Raw genomic sequence first — 17,500 nt, 5'->3', positions numbered from 1 at the left:
GAGTAGGCGCGTGTGTCTTTAGGAGTAGGTGCCTTTAGGAGTAGGTGTGCCTTTAGGAGTAGGTGTGCCTTTAGGAGTAGGTGTGTCTTTAGGAGTAGGTGTGTCTTTAGGAGTAGGTGTGTCTTTAGGAGTAGGTGTGTGTGTGTGTTTAGGAGTAGGTGTGTGTGTGTGTGTTTAGGAGTAGGTGTGTGTGTGTGTGTTTAGGAGTGTGTGTGTGTTTAGGAGTAGGTGTGTGTTTAGGAGTAGGTGTGTGTTTAGGAGTAGGTGTGTGTTTAGGAATATGTGTGTGCCTTTAGGAGTAGGTGTGTCTTTAGGAATATGTGTGTGCCTTTAGGAGTAGGTGTGTCTTTAGGAATATGTGTGTGCCTTTAGGAGTAGGTGTGTCTTTAGGAGTAGGTGTGTCTTTAGAAGTAGGTGTGTCTTTAGAAGTAGGTGTGTCTTTAGGAGTAGGTGTGCGTTTAGGAGTAGGTGTGTCTTTAGGAGTAGGTGTGTCTTTAGGAGTAGGTGTGTCTTTAGGAGTAGGTGTGTCTTTAGGAGTAGGTGTGTCTTTAGGAGTAGGTGTGTCTTTAGGAGTAGGTGTGTCTTTAGGAGTAGGTGTGTCTTTAGGAGTAGGTGTGTCTTTAGGAGTAGGTGTGTGTTTAGGAGTAGGTGTGTGTTTAGGAGTAGGTGTGTCTTTAGGAGTAGGTGTGTCTTTAGAAGTAGGTGTGTCTTTAGGAGTAGGTGTGCGTTTAGGAGTAGGTGTGCCTTTAGGAGTAGGTGTGCCTTTAGGAGTAGGTGTGCCTTTAGGAGTAGGTGTGCCTTTAGGAGTAGGTGTGCCTTTAGGAGTAGGTGTGTCTTTAGGAGTAGGTGTGTCTTTAGGAGTAGGTGTGTCTTTAGGAGTAGGTGTGTCTTTAGGAGTAGGTGTGTCTTTAGGAGTAGGTGTGTCTTTAGGAGTAGGTGTGTCTTTAGGAGTAGGTGTGTCTTTAGGAGTAGGTGTGTCTTTAGGAGTAGGTGTGTCTTTAGAAGTAGGTGTGTCTTTAGAAGTAGGTGTGTCTTTAGAAGTAGGTGTGTCTTTAGGAGTAGGTGTGTGTTTAGGAGTAGGTGTGTGTTTAGGAATATGTGTGTGCCTTTAGGAATATGTGTGTGCCTTTAGGAGTAGGTGTGTCTTTAGGAGTAGGTGTGTCTTTAGGAGTAGGTGTGTCTTTAGGAGTAGATGTGTCTTTAGGAGTAGGTGTGTGTGTGTGTGTTTTAGGAATATGTGTGTGTTTAGGAGTAGGTGTGTCTTTAGGAATATGTGTGTGTGTTTAGGAGTAGGCGTGTGTGTTTAGGAGTAGGCGTGTGCCTTTAGGAGTACGTGTGCCTTTAGGAGTAGGTGTGCCTTTAGGAGTAGGTGTGCCTTTAGGAGTAGGTGTGCCTTTAGGAGTAGGTGTGCCTTTAGGAGTAGGTGTGCCTTTAGGAGTAGGTGTGTCTTTAGGAGTAGGTGTGTCTTTAGGAGTAGGTGTGTGTTTAGGAGTAGGTGTGTGTTTAGGAGTAGGTGTGTCTTTAGAAGTAGGTGTGTCTTTAGAAGTAGGTGTGTCTTTAGGAGTAGGTGTGCCTTTAGGAGTAGGTGTGCCTTTAGGAGTAGGTGTGCCTTTAGGAGTAGGTGTGCCTTTAGGAGTAGGTGTGCCTTTAGGAGTAGGTGTGCCTTTAGGAGTAGGTGTGCCTTTAGGAGTAGGTGCGCCTTTAGGAGTAGGTGCGCCTTTAGGAGTAGGTGCGCCTTTAGGAGTAGGTGCGTCTTTAGGAGTAGGTGCGTCTTTAGGAGTAGGTGCGTCTTTAGGAGTAGGTGCGTCTTTAGGAGTAGGTGCGTCTTTAGGAGTAGGTGCGTCTTTAGGAGTAGGTGCGTCTTTAGGAGTAGGTGTGTGTGTGTGTTTAGGAGTAGGTGTGTCTTTAGAAGTAGGTGTCTTTAGGAGTAGGTGTGTGTTTAGGAATATGTGTGCGTTTAGGAGTAGGTGTGCCTTTAGGAGTAGGTGTGCCTTTAGGAGTAGGTGTGCCTTTAGGAGTAGGTGTGCGTTTAGGAGTAGGTGTGTCTTTAGGAGTAGGTGTGTCTTTAGGAGTAGGTGTGTCTTTAGGAGTAGGTGTGTCTTTAGGAGTAGGTGTGTCTTTAGGAGTAGGTGTGTCTTTAGGAGTAGGTGTGTGTTTAGGAGTAGGTGTGTGTTTAGGAGTAGGTGTGTGTTTAGGAGTAGGTGTGTCTTTAGAAGTAGGTGTGTCTTTAGAAGTAGGTGTGTCTTTAGGAGTAGGTGTGCGTTTAGGAGTAGGTGTGCCTTTAGGAGTAGGTGTGCCTTTAGGAGTAGGTGTGCCTTTAGGAGTAGGTGTGCCTTTAGGAGTAGGTGTGCCTTTAGGAGTAGGTGTGCCTTTAGGAGTAGGTGTGCCTTTAGGAGTAGGTGTGCCTTTAGGAGTAGGTGTGCCTTTAGGAGTAGGTGTGTCTTTAGGAGTAGGTGTGCCTTTAGGAGTAGGTGTGTCTTTAGGAGTAGGTGTGTCTTTAGGAGTAGGTGTGTCTTTAGGAGTAGGTGTGTCTTTAGGAGTAGGTGTGTCTTTAGGAGTAGGTGTGTCTTTAGGAGTAGGTGTGTCTTTAGGAGTAGGTGTGTCTTTAGAAGTAGGTGTGTCTTTAGGAGTAGGTGTGTCTTTAGAAGTAGGTGTGTCTTTAGAAGTAGGTGTGTCTTTAGGAGTAGGTGTGTGTTTAGGAGTAGGTGTGTGTTTAGGAATATGTGTGTGCCTTTAGGAATATGTGTGTGCCTTTAGGAGTAGGTGTGTCTTTAGGAGTAGGTGTGTCTTTAGGAGTAGGTGTGTCTTTAGGAGTAGGTGTGTCTTTAGGAGTAGGTGTGTCTTTAGGAGTAGGTGTGTCTTTAGGAGTAGGTGTGTCTTTAGGAGTAGGTGTGTGTGTGTGTTTAGGAGTAGGTGTGTGTTTAGGAATATGTGTGTGTTTAGGAGTAGGTGTGTGTTTAGGAATATGTGTGTGCCTTTAGGAGTAGGTGTGTCTTTAGGAATATGTGTGTGTGTTTAGGAGTAGGCGTGTGTGTTTAGGAGTAGGCGTGTGCCTTTAGGAGTACGTGTGCCTTTAGGAGTAGGTGTGCCTTTAGGAGTAGGTGTGCCTTTAGGAGTAGGTGTGCCTTTAGGAGTAGGTGTGCCTTTAGGAGTAGGTGTGCCTTTAGGAGTAGGTGTGCGTTTAGGAGTAGGTGTGCGTTTAGGAGTAGGTGTGTCTTTAGGAGTAGGTGTGTCGTTAGGAGTAGGTGTGTCTTTAGGAGTAGGTGTGTCTTTAGGAGTAGGTGTGTGTTTAGGAGTAGGTGTGTGTTTAGGAGTAGGTGTGTCTTTAGAAGTAGGTGTGTCTTTAGAAGTAGGTGTGTCTTTAGGAGTAGGTGTGTCTTTAGGAGCAGCGTTTAGGAGTAGGTGTGTGTTTAGGAATATGTGTGTGCCTTTAGGAATATGTGTGTGCCTTTAGGAGTAGGTGTGTCTTTAGGAGTAGGTGTGTCTTTAGGAGTAGGTGTGTCTTTAGGAGTAGGTGTGTCTTTAGGAGTAGGTGTGTCTTTAGGAGTAGGTGTGTGTGTGTGTGTTTAGGAGTAGGTGTGTGTTTAGGAATATGTGTGTGTTTAGGAGTAGGTGTGTGTTTAGGAATATGTGTGTGCCTTTAGGAGTAGGTGTGTCTTTAGGAATATGTGTGTGTTTAGGAGTAGGCGTGTGTGTTTAGGAGTAGGCGTGTGCCTTTAGGAGTAGGTGTGCCTTTAGGAGTAGGTGTGCCTTTAGGAGTAGGTGTGCCTTTAGGAGTAGGTGTGCCTTTAGGAGTAGGTGTGCCTTTAGGAGTAGGTGTGCCTTTAGGAGTAGGTGTGTCTTTAGGAGTAGGTGTGTCTTTAGGAGTAGGTGTGTCTTTAGGAGTAGGTGTGTCTTTAGGAGTAGGTGTGTCTTTAGGAGTAGGTGTGTCTTTAGGAGTAGGTGTGTCTTTAGGAGTAGGTGTGTCTTTAGGAGTAGGTGTGTCTTTAGAAGTAGGTGTGTCTTTAGAAGTAGGTGTGTCTTTAGGAGTAGGTGTGTGTTTAGGAGTAGGTGTGTGTTTAGGAATATGTGTGTGCCTTTAGGAATATGTGTGTGCCTTTAGGAGTAGGTGTGTCTTTAGGAGTAGGTGTGTCTTTAGGAGTAGGTGTGTCTTTAGGAGTAGGTGTGTCTTTAGGAGTAGGTGTGTCTTTAGGAGTAGGTGTGTCTTTAGGAGTAGGTGTGTCTTTAGGAGTAGGTGTGTGTGTGTTTTAGGAGTAGGTGTGTGTTTAGGAATATGTGTGTGTTTAGGAGTAGGTGTGTGTTTAGGAATATGTGTGTGCCTTTAGGAGTAGGTGTGTCTTTAGGAATATGTGTGTGTGTTTAGGAGTAGGCGTGTGTGTTTAGGAGTAGGCGTGTGCCTTTAGGAGTACGTGTGCCTTTAGGAGTAGGTGTGCCTTTAGGAGTAGGTGTGCCTTTAGGAGTAGGTGTGCCTTTAGGAGTAGGTGTGCCTTTAGGAGTAGGTGTGCGTTTAGGAGTAGGTGTGCGTTTAGGAGTAGGTGTGTCTTTAGGAGTAGGTGTGTCGTTAGGAGTAGGTGTGTCTTTAGGAGTAGGTGTGTCTTTAGGAGTAGGTGTGTGTTTAGGAGTAGGTGTGTGTTTAGGAGTAGGTGTGTCTTTAGAAGTAGGTGTGTCTTTAGAAGTAGGTGTGTCTTTAGGAGTAGGTGTGCGTTTAGGAGTAGGTGTGTGTTTAGGAATATGTGTGTGCCTTTAGGAATATGTGTGTGCCTTTAGGAGTAGGTGTGTCTTTAGGAGTAGGTGTGTCTTTAGGAGTAGGTGTGTCTTTAGGAGTAGGTGTGTCTTTAGGAGTAGGTGTGTCTTTAGGAGTAGGTGTGTCTTTAGGAGTAGGTGTGTGTGTGTGTGTGTTTAGGAGTAGGTGTGTGTTTAGGAATATGTGTGTGTTTAGGAGTAGGTGTGTGTTTAGGAATATGTGTGTGCCTTTAGGAGTAGGTGTGTCTTTAGGAATATGTGTGTGTGTTTAGGAGTAGGCGTGTGTGTTTAGGAGTAGGCGTGTGCCTTTAGGAGTACGTGTGCCTTTAGGAGTAGGTGTGCCTTTAGGAGTAGGTGTGCCTTTAGGAGTAGGTGTGCCTTTAGGAGTAGGTGTGCGTTTAGGAGTAGGTGTGCGTTTAGGAGTAGGTGTGTCTTTAGGAGTAGGTGTGTCGTTAGGAGTAGGTGTGTCTTTAGGAGTAGGTGTGTCTTTAGGAGTAGGTGTGTGTTTAGGAGTAGGTGTGTGTTTAGGAGTAGGTGTGTCTTTAGAAGTAGGTGTGTCTTTAGAAGTAGGTGTGTCTTTAGAAGTAGGTGTGTCTTTAGGAGTAGGTGTGCGTTTAGGAGTAGGTGTGCCTTTAGGAGTAGGTGTGCCTTTAGGAGTAGGTGTGCCTTTAGGAGTAGGTGTGCCTTTAGGAGTAGGTGCGCCTTTAGGAGTAGGTGCGCCTTTAGGAGTAGGTGCGCCTTTAGGAGTAGGTGCGCCTTTAGGAGTAGGTGCGTCTTTAGGAGTAGGTGCGTCTTTAGGAGTAGGTGCGTCTTTAGGAGTAGGTGCGTCTTTAGGAGTAGGTGCGTCTTTAGGAGTAGGTGCGTCTTTAGGAGTAGGTGTGTGTGTGTGTTTAGGAGTAGGTGTGTCTTTAGAAGTAGGTGTGTCTTTAGGAGTAGGTGTGTGTTTAGGAATATGTGTGCGTTTAGGAGTAGGTGTGCCTTTAGGAGTAGGTGTGCCTTTAGGAGTAGGTGTGCCTTTAGGAGTAGGTGTGCCTTTAGGAGTAGGTGTGCCTTTAGGAGTAGGTGTGCCTTTAGGAGTAGGTGTGCCTTTAGGAGTAGGTGTGCCTTTAGGAGTAGGTGTGCCTTTAGGAGTAGGTGTGTCTTTAGGAGTAGGTGTGTCTTTAGGAGTAGGTGTGTCTTTAGGAGTAGGTGTGTCTTTAGGAGTAGGTGTGTGTTTAGGAGTAGGTGTGTGTTTAGGAGTAGGTGTGTCTTTAGAAGTAGGTGTGTCTTTAGGAGTAGGTGTGTCTTTAGGAGTAGGTGTGCGTTTAGGAGTAGGTGTGCCTTTAGGAGTAGGTGTGCCTTTAGGAGTAGGTGTGCCTTTAGGAGTAGGTGTGCCTTTAGGAGTAGGTGTGCCTTTAGGAGTAGGTGCGCCTTTAGGAGTAGGTGCGCCTTTAGGAGTAGGTGCGCCTTTAGGAGTAGGTGCGTCTTTAGGAGTAGGTGCGTCTTTAGGAGTAGGTGCGTCTTTAGGAGTAGGTGCGTCTTTAGGAGTAGGTGCGTCTTTAGGAGTAGGTGCGTCTTTAGGAGTAGGTGCGTCTTTAGGAGTAGGTGCGTCTTTAGGAGTAGGTGCGTCTTTAGGAGTAGGTGCGTCTTTAGGAGTAGGTGTGTGTGTGTGTTTAGGAGTAGGTGTGTCTTTAGAAGTAGGTGTGTCTTTAGGAGTAGGTGTGTCTTTAGGAGTAGGTGCGTCTTTAGGAGTAGGTGCGTCTTTAGGAGTAGGTGCGTCTTTAGGAGTAGGTGCGTCTTTAGGAGTAGGTGCGTCTTTAGGAGTAGGTGCGTCTTTAGGAGTAGGTGCGTCTTTAGGAGTAGGTGCGTCTTTAGGAGTAGGTGTGTGTGTGTGTTTAGGAGTAGGTGTGTCTTTAGAAGTAGGTGTGTCTTTAGGAGTAGGTGTGTCTTTAGGAGTAGGTGTGTCTTTAGGAGTAGGTGTGTCTTTAGGAGTAGGTGTGTCTTTAGGAGTAGGTGTGTCTTTAGGAGTAGGTGTGTCTTTAGGAGTAGGTGTGTCTTTAGGAGTAGGTGTGTCTTTAGGAGTAGGTGTGTCTTTAGGAGTAGGTGTGTCTTTAGAAGTAGGTGTGTCTTTAGAAGTAGGTGTGTCTTTAGGAGTAGGTGTGTGTTTAGGAGTAGGTGTGTGTTTAGGAATATGTGTGTGCCTTTAGGAATATGTGTGTGCCTTTAGGAGTAGGTGTGTCTTTAGGAGTAGGTGTGTCTTTAGGAGTAGGTGTGTCTTTAGGAGTAGGTGTGTCTTTAGGAGTAGGTGTGTGTGTGTGTGTTTAGGAGTAGGTGTGTGTTTAGGAATATGTGTGTGTTTAGGAGTAGGTGTGTGTTTAGGAATATGTGTGTGCCTTTAGGAGTAGGTGTGTCTTTAGGAATATGTGTGTGTGTTTAGGAGTAGGCGTGTGTGTTTAGGAGTAGGCGTGTGCCTTTAGGAGTACGTGTGCCTTTAGGAGTAGGTGTGCCTTTAGGAGTAGGTGTGCCTTTAGGAGTAGGTGTGCCTTTAGGAGTAGGTGTGCCTTTAGGAGTAGGTGTGCCTTTAGGAGTAGGTGTGCCTTTAGGAGTAGGTGTGCCTTTAGGAGTAGAGGTGCCTTTAGGAGTAGAGGTGCCTTTAGGAGTAGGTGTGCCTTTAGGAGTAGGTGTGCTTTTAGGAGTAGGTGTGCCTTTAGGAGTAGGTGTGCCTTTAGGAGTAGGTGTGCCTTTAGGAGTAGGTGTGCCTTTAGGAGTAGGTGTGCCTTTAGGAGTAGGTGTGCCTTTAGGAGTAGGTGTGCCTTTAGGAGTAGGTGCCTTTAGGAGTAGGTGCCTTTAGGAGTAGGTGCCTTTAGGAGTAGGTGCCTTTAGGAGTAGGTGCCTTTAGGAGTAGGTGTGTCTTTAGGAGTAGGTGTATCTTTAGGAGTAGGTGCCTTTAGGAGTGTGTGCCTTTAGGAGTGTGTGCCTTTAGGAGTAGGTGCCTTTAGGAGTAGGTGTCTTTAGGAGTGTGTGTCTTTAGGAGTGTGAGTGTCTTTAGGAGTGTGTGTGTCTTTAGGAGTAGGTGTGTCTTTAGGAGTAGGTGTGTCTTTAGGAGTAGGTGTGTCTTTAGGAGTAGGTGTGTCTTTAGGAGTAGGTGTGTCTTTAGGAGTAGGTGTGTCTTTAGGAGTAGGTGTGTCTTTAGGAGTAGGTGTGTCTTTAGGAGTAGGTGTGTCTTTAGGAGTAGGTGTGTCTTTAGGAGTAGGTGTCTTTTGGAGTAGTTGTGTGTTTAGGAGTAGGTGTGTGTGTGCATTGAAAGTACTCAACATCTCACAGTAACGTGTTCTACTTTCTTCCCGACCAGTGTATGTTTTTTTCTGTTATACTATGACATCACTATGGTCCAATATATTTCTGTTATACTATGACATCACTATGGTCCAATATATTTCTGTTATACTATGACATCACTATGGTCCAATATCTTTCTGTAATACTATGACATCACTATGGTCCAATATATTTCTGTTATACTATGACATCACTATATAATGATGCCAATACTCTGCTTCTTGTCAGTGGTTTGACAGTATGTCTGGACATCACTGCAGACAACAATGTGAATATCTGGGAGTATGAATAAAGCACTCTTTTCTTTCTATATTAGCAATTCTCTTTCCCATTGGTCAATCTCACCTGTAGAACCTCTGTCGGTCCCGCCCAATTCCTCCACTCTCGGCCAATTAGGTGTGGACTTGCCACTAGCCCCGCCTTCTCCTACCACCTGTCGCTCTGTAGACAGAGGGGAGTGTTGTCTGTGTTCTCCAAACCTAGAGCAAGCACACACACACACACACACACACACACACACACACACACACACAACAACCAATTGAATAAAAATGTTGGACATGTCGCCGCCCACAGAACATAAAGGCAGACATGTCATTTGCTAGGAACACAAACATGTGCTACCCATATTATAATAACACAGGTAAAGACAATTCATGTAAAGTACATTAAAAGGACCGTCATGGGCAGAAGTTGCTTTCCTCTGCATGAACTAATTCATGGGCTACGTGCCAAACGGCAAACTATTCCCTACATCGGGAATAAAGATGCCATTTGCATCTCTATACAATTCATGGACAGAGCCGTGAGGAACTTGACGTCCAGCTTCTCTGTAATGGATACAAGCTGGTCAACAGGCACCGCAGCGTTTTCACATGGGGAAAAAAACTAAAAACAATTGTTGGATATAGTGCTTCATTCCTTTCCAATCATCAACATCTTCCTTAACTATTACATAAAGGGCTGTGTTAAGTATGCTACAGACCATGAACACACTTAAATCAAATCGAATTTATTTATATAGCCCTTTCGTACATCAGCTGATATCTCAAAGTGCTGTACAGAAACCCAGCCTAAAACCCCAAACAGCAAGCAATGCAGGTGTAGAAGCACGGTGGCTAGGAAAAACTCCCTAGAAAGGCCAGAACCTAGGAAGAAACCTAGAGAGGAACCAGGCTATGAGGGGTGGTCACTCCATCTCTTACCCCTCGGGCATGGACTTCTGAGTCCTCCAATGCTGCGAGGTGTCACTGGAGAAGGAGAGGTTGGACAGGGAAGATCGGTTGTGAGGAGAACGGCCCAGTGCCAGAGAGGAGACCGGAGCATAGTTCTCACTGCCTGGAGACATTCTGGAGGGGTTGAGATAACACAGAATAGACAATAACCCTCTAACCCAGATCCTAACCCAGACCCTGACCCAGATCCTAACCCAGACCCTGACCCAGATCCTAACCCAGACCCTGACCCAGATCCTAACCCAGACCCTGACCATAACCCAGACCCTGACCCAGATCCTAACGCTGACCATAAAACAGACCCTGACCCAGATCCTAACCCTGAACCAGATCCTAACCCAAACCCTAACCCTAACCCAGACCCTGAACATAACCTAGACCCTAATCCTGACCCCTAACCCAGACCCTGATCCTAACCCAGACACCAACCCTGAATATAACCCAGACCATAACCCAGACCCTGATCCTAACCCAGACCCTGGCCATAACCCAGACCCTAACCCAAATCCTAACCCTGACCCTAACCCAGACCCTAACCTAGACCCTAACCCAGACCCTAACCTCGACCCTAACCCAGACCCAGATCTTAAACCTAACCCTGACCCAGATCCTAACCATTACCCAGACCATAACCCAGATCCAAAACCTAACACAGACCCTGATCCTAACCATAACCCAGACCCTAACCCAGACCCTGACCATATCCCAGACCCTGACCATAACCAAGACCCTGAACATAACCCAGACCCTGACCCAGACCATAACCCAGACCCTGACCCAGACCATAACCCAGACCCTAACCTAGACCCTGACCCAGATCCTAACCCAGACCCTAACCCTGACCATAACACCAACCTTAACCATAACCCAGACCCTAAACCTGACCATAACCCAGACCCTGACCCTAACCCTGACCATAACCCAGACCCTAACCCAGACCATGAACATAACCCTGATCCTAACCCAGACCCTGATCCTAACCCAGACCCTGATCCTAACCCAGACCCTGACCATAACCCAGACCCTGACCATAACCCTGACCATAACCTAGACCCTAACGCTGACCCTAACCCTGACCATAACCCAGACCCTAACCCAGACCCTAAACCAGAACCTGACCCTAAACCAGAACCTGACCCAGACCATAACCCAGACCCTGATCCAGACACTGACCCAGACCCTAACCTAAACCCAGACCCTGACCATAACCCAGACCATAACCCAGACCATGACCCTAACCTAGACCCAAACCCTAACCCTGACCCAGATCCTAACCTGACCATAACCCAGACCCTGACCATAACCCTGAACATAACTTAGACCCAGACCCTGACCATAACCCAGACCCTGACCCTGAACATAACCTAGACCCTAACCATAACCCAGACTACAACCCTGACCCTAACCTAGACCCTGACCCTAACCTAGACCCTGACCCTAACCTAGACCCTGACCCTAACCTAGACCCTGACCCTAACCTAGACCCTGACCCTAACCTCTAACCCAGTGCCAGAGAGGAAACCAGAGCATAGTTCTCACTGCCTGGAGACTTTCTGGAGGGGGGTTATCAGAGGAAAAGAAACATGCCTCTCCCTCTCCCCTACCTCCCCCACCTCCCTCCCCTTCTCCTCTCCCCTACCTCCCTCCCCTTCTCCTCTCCCCTACCTCCCTCCCCTTCTCCCCTACCTCCCTCCCCTTCTCCCCTACCTCCCCCTCTCCTCCCCCTACCTCCCTCCCCCTCTCCTCTCCCTCCCCTTCTCCTCTCCCCTACCTCCCTCCCCCTCTCCTCCCCTCCCCCTCTCCTCTACCTCCCTCCTCCTCTACCTCCCTCCCCTCTCCTCTCCCCTACCTCCCTCCCCTTCTCCTCTCCCCTACCTCCCTCCCCCTTCTCCTCTCCCCTACCTCCCTCCCCTTCTCCTCTCCCCTACCTCCCTCCCCTTCTCCTCTCCCCTACCTCCCTCCCCTTCCCCTCTCCTCTACGCTACCTCCCTCCCTCCCCTACCTCCCTCCCCTTCTCCTCTCCCCTACCTCCCTCCCCTTCTCCTCTCCCTCCCTCTCCCTCTCCCCTACCTCCCTCTCCCTCTCCCTCACCTCCCTCTCCCTCACCTCCCTCCCCTGCTCCTCTCTCCTCCCTCCCCTTCTCCTCTCCTCTCCCCTCCCTCCCCCTCTCCCTCCCCCTACCTCCCTCCCCCTCCCTCCCCCTCTCCTCTCCCCTACCTCCCTCCCCTCTCCTCTCCCTTACCTCCCTCCCTCCCCTTCTCCTCTCCTCTCCCTCCCCTTCCCCTCTCCCCTACCTCTCTCCCCTTCTCCTCTCCCCTCCCTCTCTCCTCTCCCCTACCTACCTCCCTCCCCCCTCTCCTCTACCTACCTCCCTCCCCCTCTCCTCTCCCCTACTTCCCTCCCCTCTCCTCTCCCTTACCTCCCTCCCCTCTCCTCTCCCTTATCTACCTCCCTCCCTCCCCTTCTCCTCTCCTCTCCCTCCCCTTCCTTCCTCCCCTTCTCCTCTCCTCTCCTCCCTCCCCCTCCTCTCCCCTACCCCCTCTCCTCTCCCCTCCCTCCCTCCCTCCCCCCTCTCCCTCCCCTCCCTCCCTCCCTCCCCCTCTCCTCTCCCTTACCTCCCCCTCTCCTCTCCCTTACCTCCCTCCTCTCCTCTCCTCTCCCTTACCTCCCTCCTCTCCTCTCCCCCTTACCTCCCTCCTCTCCCTCTCCCTTACCTACCTCCCTCCCCTCTCCTCTCCCCTACCTCCCTCCCCTTCTCCTCTCCCCCTCCCTCCCTCCCCTTCTCCTCTCCCCTCCCTCCCTCCCCCTTCTCCTCTCCCCTCCCTCCCTCCCCTTCTCCTCTCCCCTCCCTCCCCTTCTCCTCTCCCCTCCCTCCCTCCCCTCTCCTCTCCCCTCCCTCCCCTTCTCCTCTCCCCTACCTCCCTCCCCCTCTCCCTCTCCCCCTCCCTCCCTCCCTCCCTCCCCTCCCTCCCTCCCTCCCCCCCTCTCCTCTCCCCCTACCTACATCCCTCCCCATCTCCTCTCCCCCTCCCTCCCCCCCCTCTCCTCTCCCCTTACCTCCCTCCCCCTCCCTCTCCCTTACCTACCTCCCTCCCTCCCTCCCCTTCTCCTCTCCTCTCCCTCCCCTTCCTTCCTCCCCTTCTCCTCTCTCCCCTCCCTCCCTCCCCTTCTCCTCTCCTCTCCCTCCCCTTCTCCTCTCTCCCCTCCCTCCCCTCTCCTCTCCCCTACCTCCCTCCCCTCTCTCCTCTCCCCCCTACCTCCCTCCCCTTCTCCTCTCCCCTACCTCCCTCCCCTTCTCCTCTCCCCTACCTCCCTCCCTCCCCTTCTCCTCTCCTCCTCCCTCCCTCCCTCCCCCCCTCCCCTTCTCCTCTCCCCTACCTCCCTCCCCTTCTCCTCTCCCCTACCTCCCTCCCCTTCTCCTCTCCTCTCCCCTCCCTCCCTCCCTCCCTCCCCCTCTCCTCTCCCTACCTACCTCCCTCCCCATCTCCTCTCCCCTCCCTCCCCTCTCCTCTCCCCTACCTACCTCCCTCCCCATCTCCTCTCCCTCCCTCCCTCCCCCTCCTCTCCCTTTTCCTCCCTCCCCTCTCCTCTCCCTTACCTACCTCCCTCCCTCCCTTCTCCTCTCCTCTCCCTCCCCTTCCTTCCTCCCCTTCTCCTCTCTCCCCTCCCCCCCCCTCCCCTACCTCCCTCCCCCTTTCCTTTCCTCTCCTCTACCTCCCTCCCCCTCCTCCTCTCCCTCCCCCTCCCTCTCCCTCCCCTTTTCCTCTCCCCTACCTCCCTCCCCTACCTCCTCTCCCCTACCTCCTCTCCCCCCTCCCTCCCCTTCTCCTCTCCCCTACCTCCCTCCCCTTCTCACCTACCTACCTACCTCCCTCCCTCCCCCCTCCCTCTCCTTCTCCCCTCCCCTACCTCTTGGTATCCAGCGGCCGTCCATCACTACTAACACTGCGTGGTATAGCAGCGTTTCTCTCTGGGCGTTCAGCAGACAGGGTTTTCCCCCCAGAGCTCCCCAGGCTGACGGCCCGGTTGGGGGTGTGCGGCTGGGGGGAGGCCGTCAGGGACTGCTGGGGGCTACTGGAGGTTCTCTGCCACTTGTTGTCTTTGCTGCGGAACGGGAACTTGTAGTCAAACGAACCACTCTCACCACTCCCCTTATATTCAACCACTGGGATACGGTAGAGCTCAGAGCAACCTCTGTAGAGAGAGAGAGAGGGAGAGGGAGAGGGAGGAAGAGCCAGGGGGAGGAAGAGCCAGGGGGAGGAAGAGCCAAGGGGAGGAAGTGCCAGGGGGAGGAAGAGAGAGAAGGGGAGTTGGAGGAGAAAGGGGGAGGAAGAGAGAGGAGGGTCAGGTAAGAAGCAGAGGTTAGACTCCACACACATGGTTGACATGATAATGACGACCTCAGAATCACTAATCTGACCATCACACACACACACACACACACACACACACACACACACACACACCAACCCCTCTGACAAACACACACACACCTGCGTGGCGTAGCGTCTTCGTGCGGGGGTATGATGACCACCCTGACGGTGACCGACGTCCTCAGCAGGTCGATCATCTGCTCGTGGGTCAGAGTCGCCACGGCAACCTTGACGGAATGGTTGATTTTTTTACCATTATATGGTATCAATAATAATTTACAAACAAAACACACAAGAATGATCCAACGACACAATGAAATCTACTTTAACTTTAAAATGACATACCTTGCAGATTTCGACCAATCGGCTGCCCTGCCTCAGCCCGGCCTGCCAGGCGTACCCGTACGATTCCACCTCTGCCACGATGCCCTCGTAGTTGACATGGAAACCCAGCTGGCCCAGCCCGTTACGACGTAGTGTCATCTCAGATGTCTCACAACCCTTAGTCAGGTACTGGGGGGTGGAGAGAGAGAGAAGGAGAGAGAGGGGGGAATTGGGAGAGAGAGAGAGGGGGGATTGGGAGAGAGGGGGAGAATTGGGAGAGAGAGAGAGAGAGAGAGGGGGGGAATTGGGAGAGAGGGGAGAATTGGGAGAGAGAGAGAGAGAGAGAGAGAGAGAGAGGGGAGAATTGGGAGAGAGAGAGAGCGGGGGAAAAGAAGTTGGAGGGAGAGAGAGAGAGAGAGGGGGGAGAAGTGGGAGAGAGAGAGAGGGGGGGGAGAAGTGGGAGGGAGAGAGAGAGAGAGAGAGGGGAGAATTGGGAGAGAGAGAGAGAGAGAGAGAGAGAGGGGGAGAATTGGGAGAGAGAGAGAGAGAGAGAGAGGGGGAGAATTGGGAGAGAGAGAGAGAGGGGTGGAAGAGAAGTGGGAGGGAGAGAGAGAGGGGGAGAAGTGGGAGGGAGAGAGAGAGAGGGGGGAGAAGTGGGAGGGAGAGAGAGAGAGAGGGGGGGAGAAGTGGGAGAGAGAGAGAGAGGGGGAGAAGTGGGAGAGAGAGAGAGAGAGGGGGGGAGAAGTGGGAGGGAGAGAGAGAGAGAGGGGGAGAAGTGGGAGGGAGAGAGAGAGAGAGGGGGGGAGAATTGGGAGGGAGAGAGAGAGAGAGGGGGGGGAGAAGTGGGAGGGAGAGAGAGAGAGGGGGAGAAGTGGGAGGGAGAGAGAGAGAGAGGGGGAGAAGTGGGAGGGAGAGAGAGAGAGAGGGGGAGAAGTGGGAGAGAGAGAGAGAGGGGGAGAAGTGGGAGGGAGAGAGAGAGAGGGGGAGAAGTGGGAGAGAGAGAGAGAGGGGGAGAAGTGGGAGAGAGAGAGAGAGGGGGAGAAGTGGGAGAGAGAGAGAGAGAGAGGGGGGTGATTAGTTTGTTTGCAGTGCAACATAACAAATAACAGCCGTCAGTCAGGAGGACAGAATGAGTGGTAAGTGATCAAGCATGTTCAATTGTGCAATTGAAAGCACTGTAGACAGAGCCCGGTCCGAGGTAGACAGAGCCCGGTCCGAGGTAGACAGAGATTGTCTTGAGGTAGACAGAGATTGTCTTGAGGTAGACAGAGATTGTCTTGAGGTAGACAGAGATTGTCTAGAGGTAGACAGAGATTGTCTAGAGGTAGACAGAGATTGTCTTGAGGGAGACAGAGATTGTCTTGAGGGAGACAGAGATTGTCTTGAGGGAGACAGAGATTGTCTTGAGGGAGACAGAGATTGTCTTGAGGGAGACAGAGATTGTCTTGAGGGAGACAGAGATTGTCTTGAGGGAGACAGAGATTGTCTTGAGGGAGACAGAGATTGTCTTGAGGGAGACAGAGATTGTCTTGAGGGAGACAGAGATTGTCTTGAGGGAGACAGAGATTGTCTTGAGGGAGACAGAGATTGTCTTGAGGGAGACAGGGAGTTTTGGGTTCTTAATATTCTCTGCAGTGTGTGTGTGTTAGACCTCTTGCAGGAAGATGAGTGTGAGTTTATGAAGTACCAATATATTATTCCTCTGTCTCCTTCCTCCCGCTCCCTCACACAAAGGTGTCAGCAGCGACTGAAGAGCAACGCATCCCTAGATACACTCATTTGAAAATTGTATCTGAAAGTGTTTATGACCAACTGCATTTCCCTCTTCTTGAATGGATCTACTAACACACAACAGACACACACTCTTTGCGGTGTGTGTGTGTGTGAGAGCTGGAGGAAATGGAGGAAGTCTTTCAGAACCAGCTGATGGTGATTACATAAGGAAATGGTTTTACCTCTCTTGTTGCTATGGTAACAGATAAGAACCATCACCCAAGCAAATTATGAGTTAGGCTTTGTCCCAAGTGGCACCCTATTCCCTATATAGGTCACAACTCAGGGAGCAGGGTACACTACTCAGGGTACACTACTCAGGGAACAGGGTACACTACTCAGGGTACACTACTCAGGGTACACTACTCAGGGAACAGGGTACACTACTCAGGGAACAGGGTACACTACTCAGGGAAAACTACTCAGGGTACACTACTCAGGGTACACTACTCAGGGTACACTACTCAGGGAACAGGGTACACTACTCAGGGAACAGGGAACACTACTCGGGAGCAGGGAACACTACTCAGGGTACACTACTCAGGGAACAGGGAACACTACTCGGGAACAGGGAACACTACTCGGGAACAGGGTACACTACTCGGGAACAGGGTACACTACTCGGGAACAGGGTACACTACTCGGGAACAGGGTACACTACTCAGGAACAGGGTACACTACTCAGGGAACAGGGTACACTACTCAGGGAACACTACTCAGGGAACAGGGTACACTACTCGGGAACAGGGAACACTACTCAGGGTACACTACTCAGGGAACAGGGTACGCTACTCAGGGAACAGGGTACGCTACTCAGGGAACAGGGTACGCTACTCAGGGAACAGGGTACGCTACTCAGGGAACAGGGTACGCTACTCAGGGAACAGGGTACACTACTCAGGGAACAGGGTACACTACTCAGGGAACAGGGTACACTACTCAGGGAACACTACTCAGGGAACAGGGTACACGACTCAGGGTACACTACTCAGGGAACACTACTCAGGGAACAGGGTACACTACTCAGGGAACACTACTCAGGGAACACTACTCAGGGAGCAGGGAACACTACTCAGGGAACAGGGAACACTACTCAGGGAACAGGGAACACTACTCAGGGAACAGGGAACACTACTCAGGGAACAGGGAACACTACTCAGGGAACAGGGAACACTACTCAGGGAACAGGGAACACTACTCAGGGAACAGGGAACACTACCCAGGGAACACTACTCAGGGAGCAGGGTACACTATTCAGGGAGCAGGGAACACTACTCAGGGAGCAGGGAACACTACTCAGGGAGCAGGGTACACTATTCAGGGAGCAGTGAAACACTATTCAGGGAGCAGGGAACACTACTCAGGGAACACTACTCAGGGAGCAGGGAACACTACTCAGGGAACAGGGAACACTACTCAGGAACAGGGAACACTACTCAGGGAACAGGGAACACTACCCAGGAACACTACTCAGGGAGCAGGGTACACTATTCAGGGAGCAGGAACACTACTCAGGGAGCAGGGAACACTACTCAGGGAGCAGGGTACACTATTCAGGGAGCAGTGAAACACTATTCAGGGAGCAGGGAACACTACTCAGGGAACACTACTCAGGGAGCAGGGAACACTACTCAGGGAGCAGGGAACACTACTCAGGGAACAGGGAACACTACTCAGGGAACAGGGAACACTACTCAGGGAACACTACTCAGGGAACAGGGTACACTACTCAGG

At 50.8% G+C, this 17,500-nt stretch overlaps 1 protein-coding gene across 1 annotated transcript in view; it reads right to left on the bottom strand.

Annotated features, from left to right (window-relative positions):
* LOC112242166 (signal-induced proliferation-associated 1-like protein 1) overlaps positions 1-17,500 on the bottom strand; it is a gene marked incomplete at both ends in the record, with an annotated part of 45,559 nt that overhangs the window by 24,687 nt on the left and 3,372 nt on the right. The window contains 5 exon segments of the mRNA XM_042313295.1: positions 8,407-8,540; positions 9,267-9,410; positions 13,206-13,490; positions 13,790-13,896; positions 14,015-14,182. Coding sequence (XP_042169229.1) covers positions 8,407-8,540; positions 9,267-9,410; positions 13,206-13,490; positions 13,790-13,896; positions 14,015-14,182 — 838 coding nt within the window.

The sequence above is a fragment of the Oncorhynchus tshawytscha genome, unplaced genomic scaffold (assembly GCF_018296145.1).
Source record: "Oncorhynchus tshawytscha isolate Ot180627B unplaced genomic scaffold, Otsh_v2.0 Un_contig_5589_pilon_pilon, whole genome shotgun sequence".
Lineage (NCBI taxonomy): Eukaryota > Metazoa > Chordata > Actinopteri > Salmoniformes > Salmonidae > Oncorhynchus > Oncorhynchus tshawytscha.
This window is presented reverse-complemented; position numbering and strand designations above follow the sequence as displayed.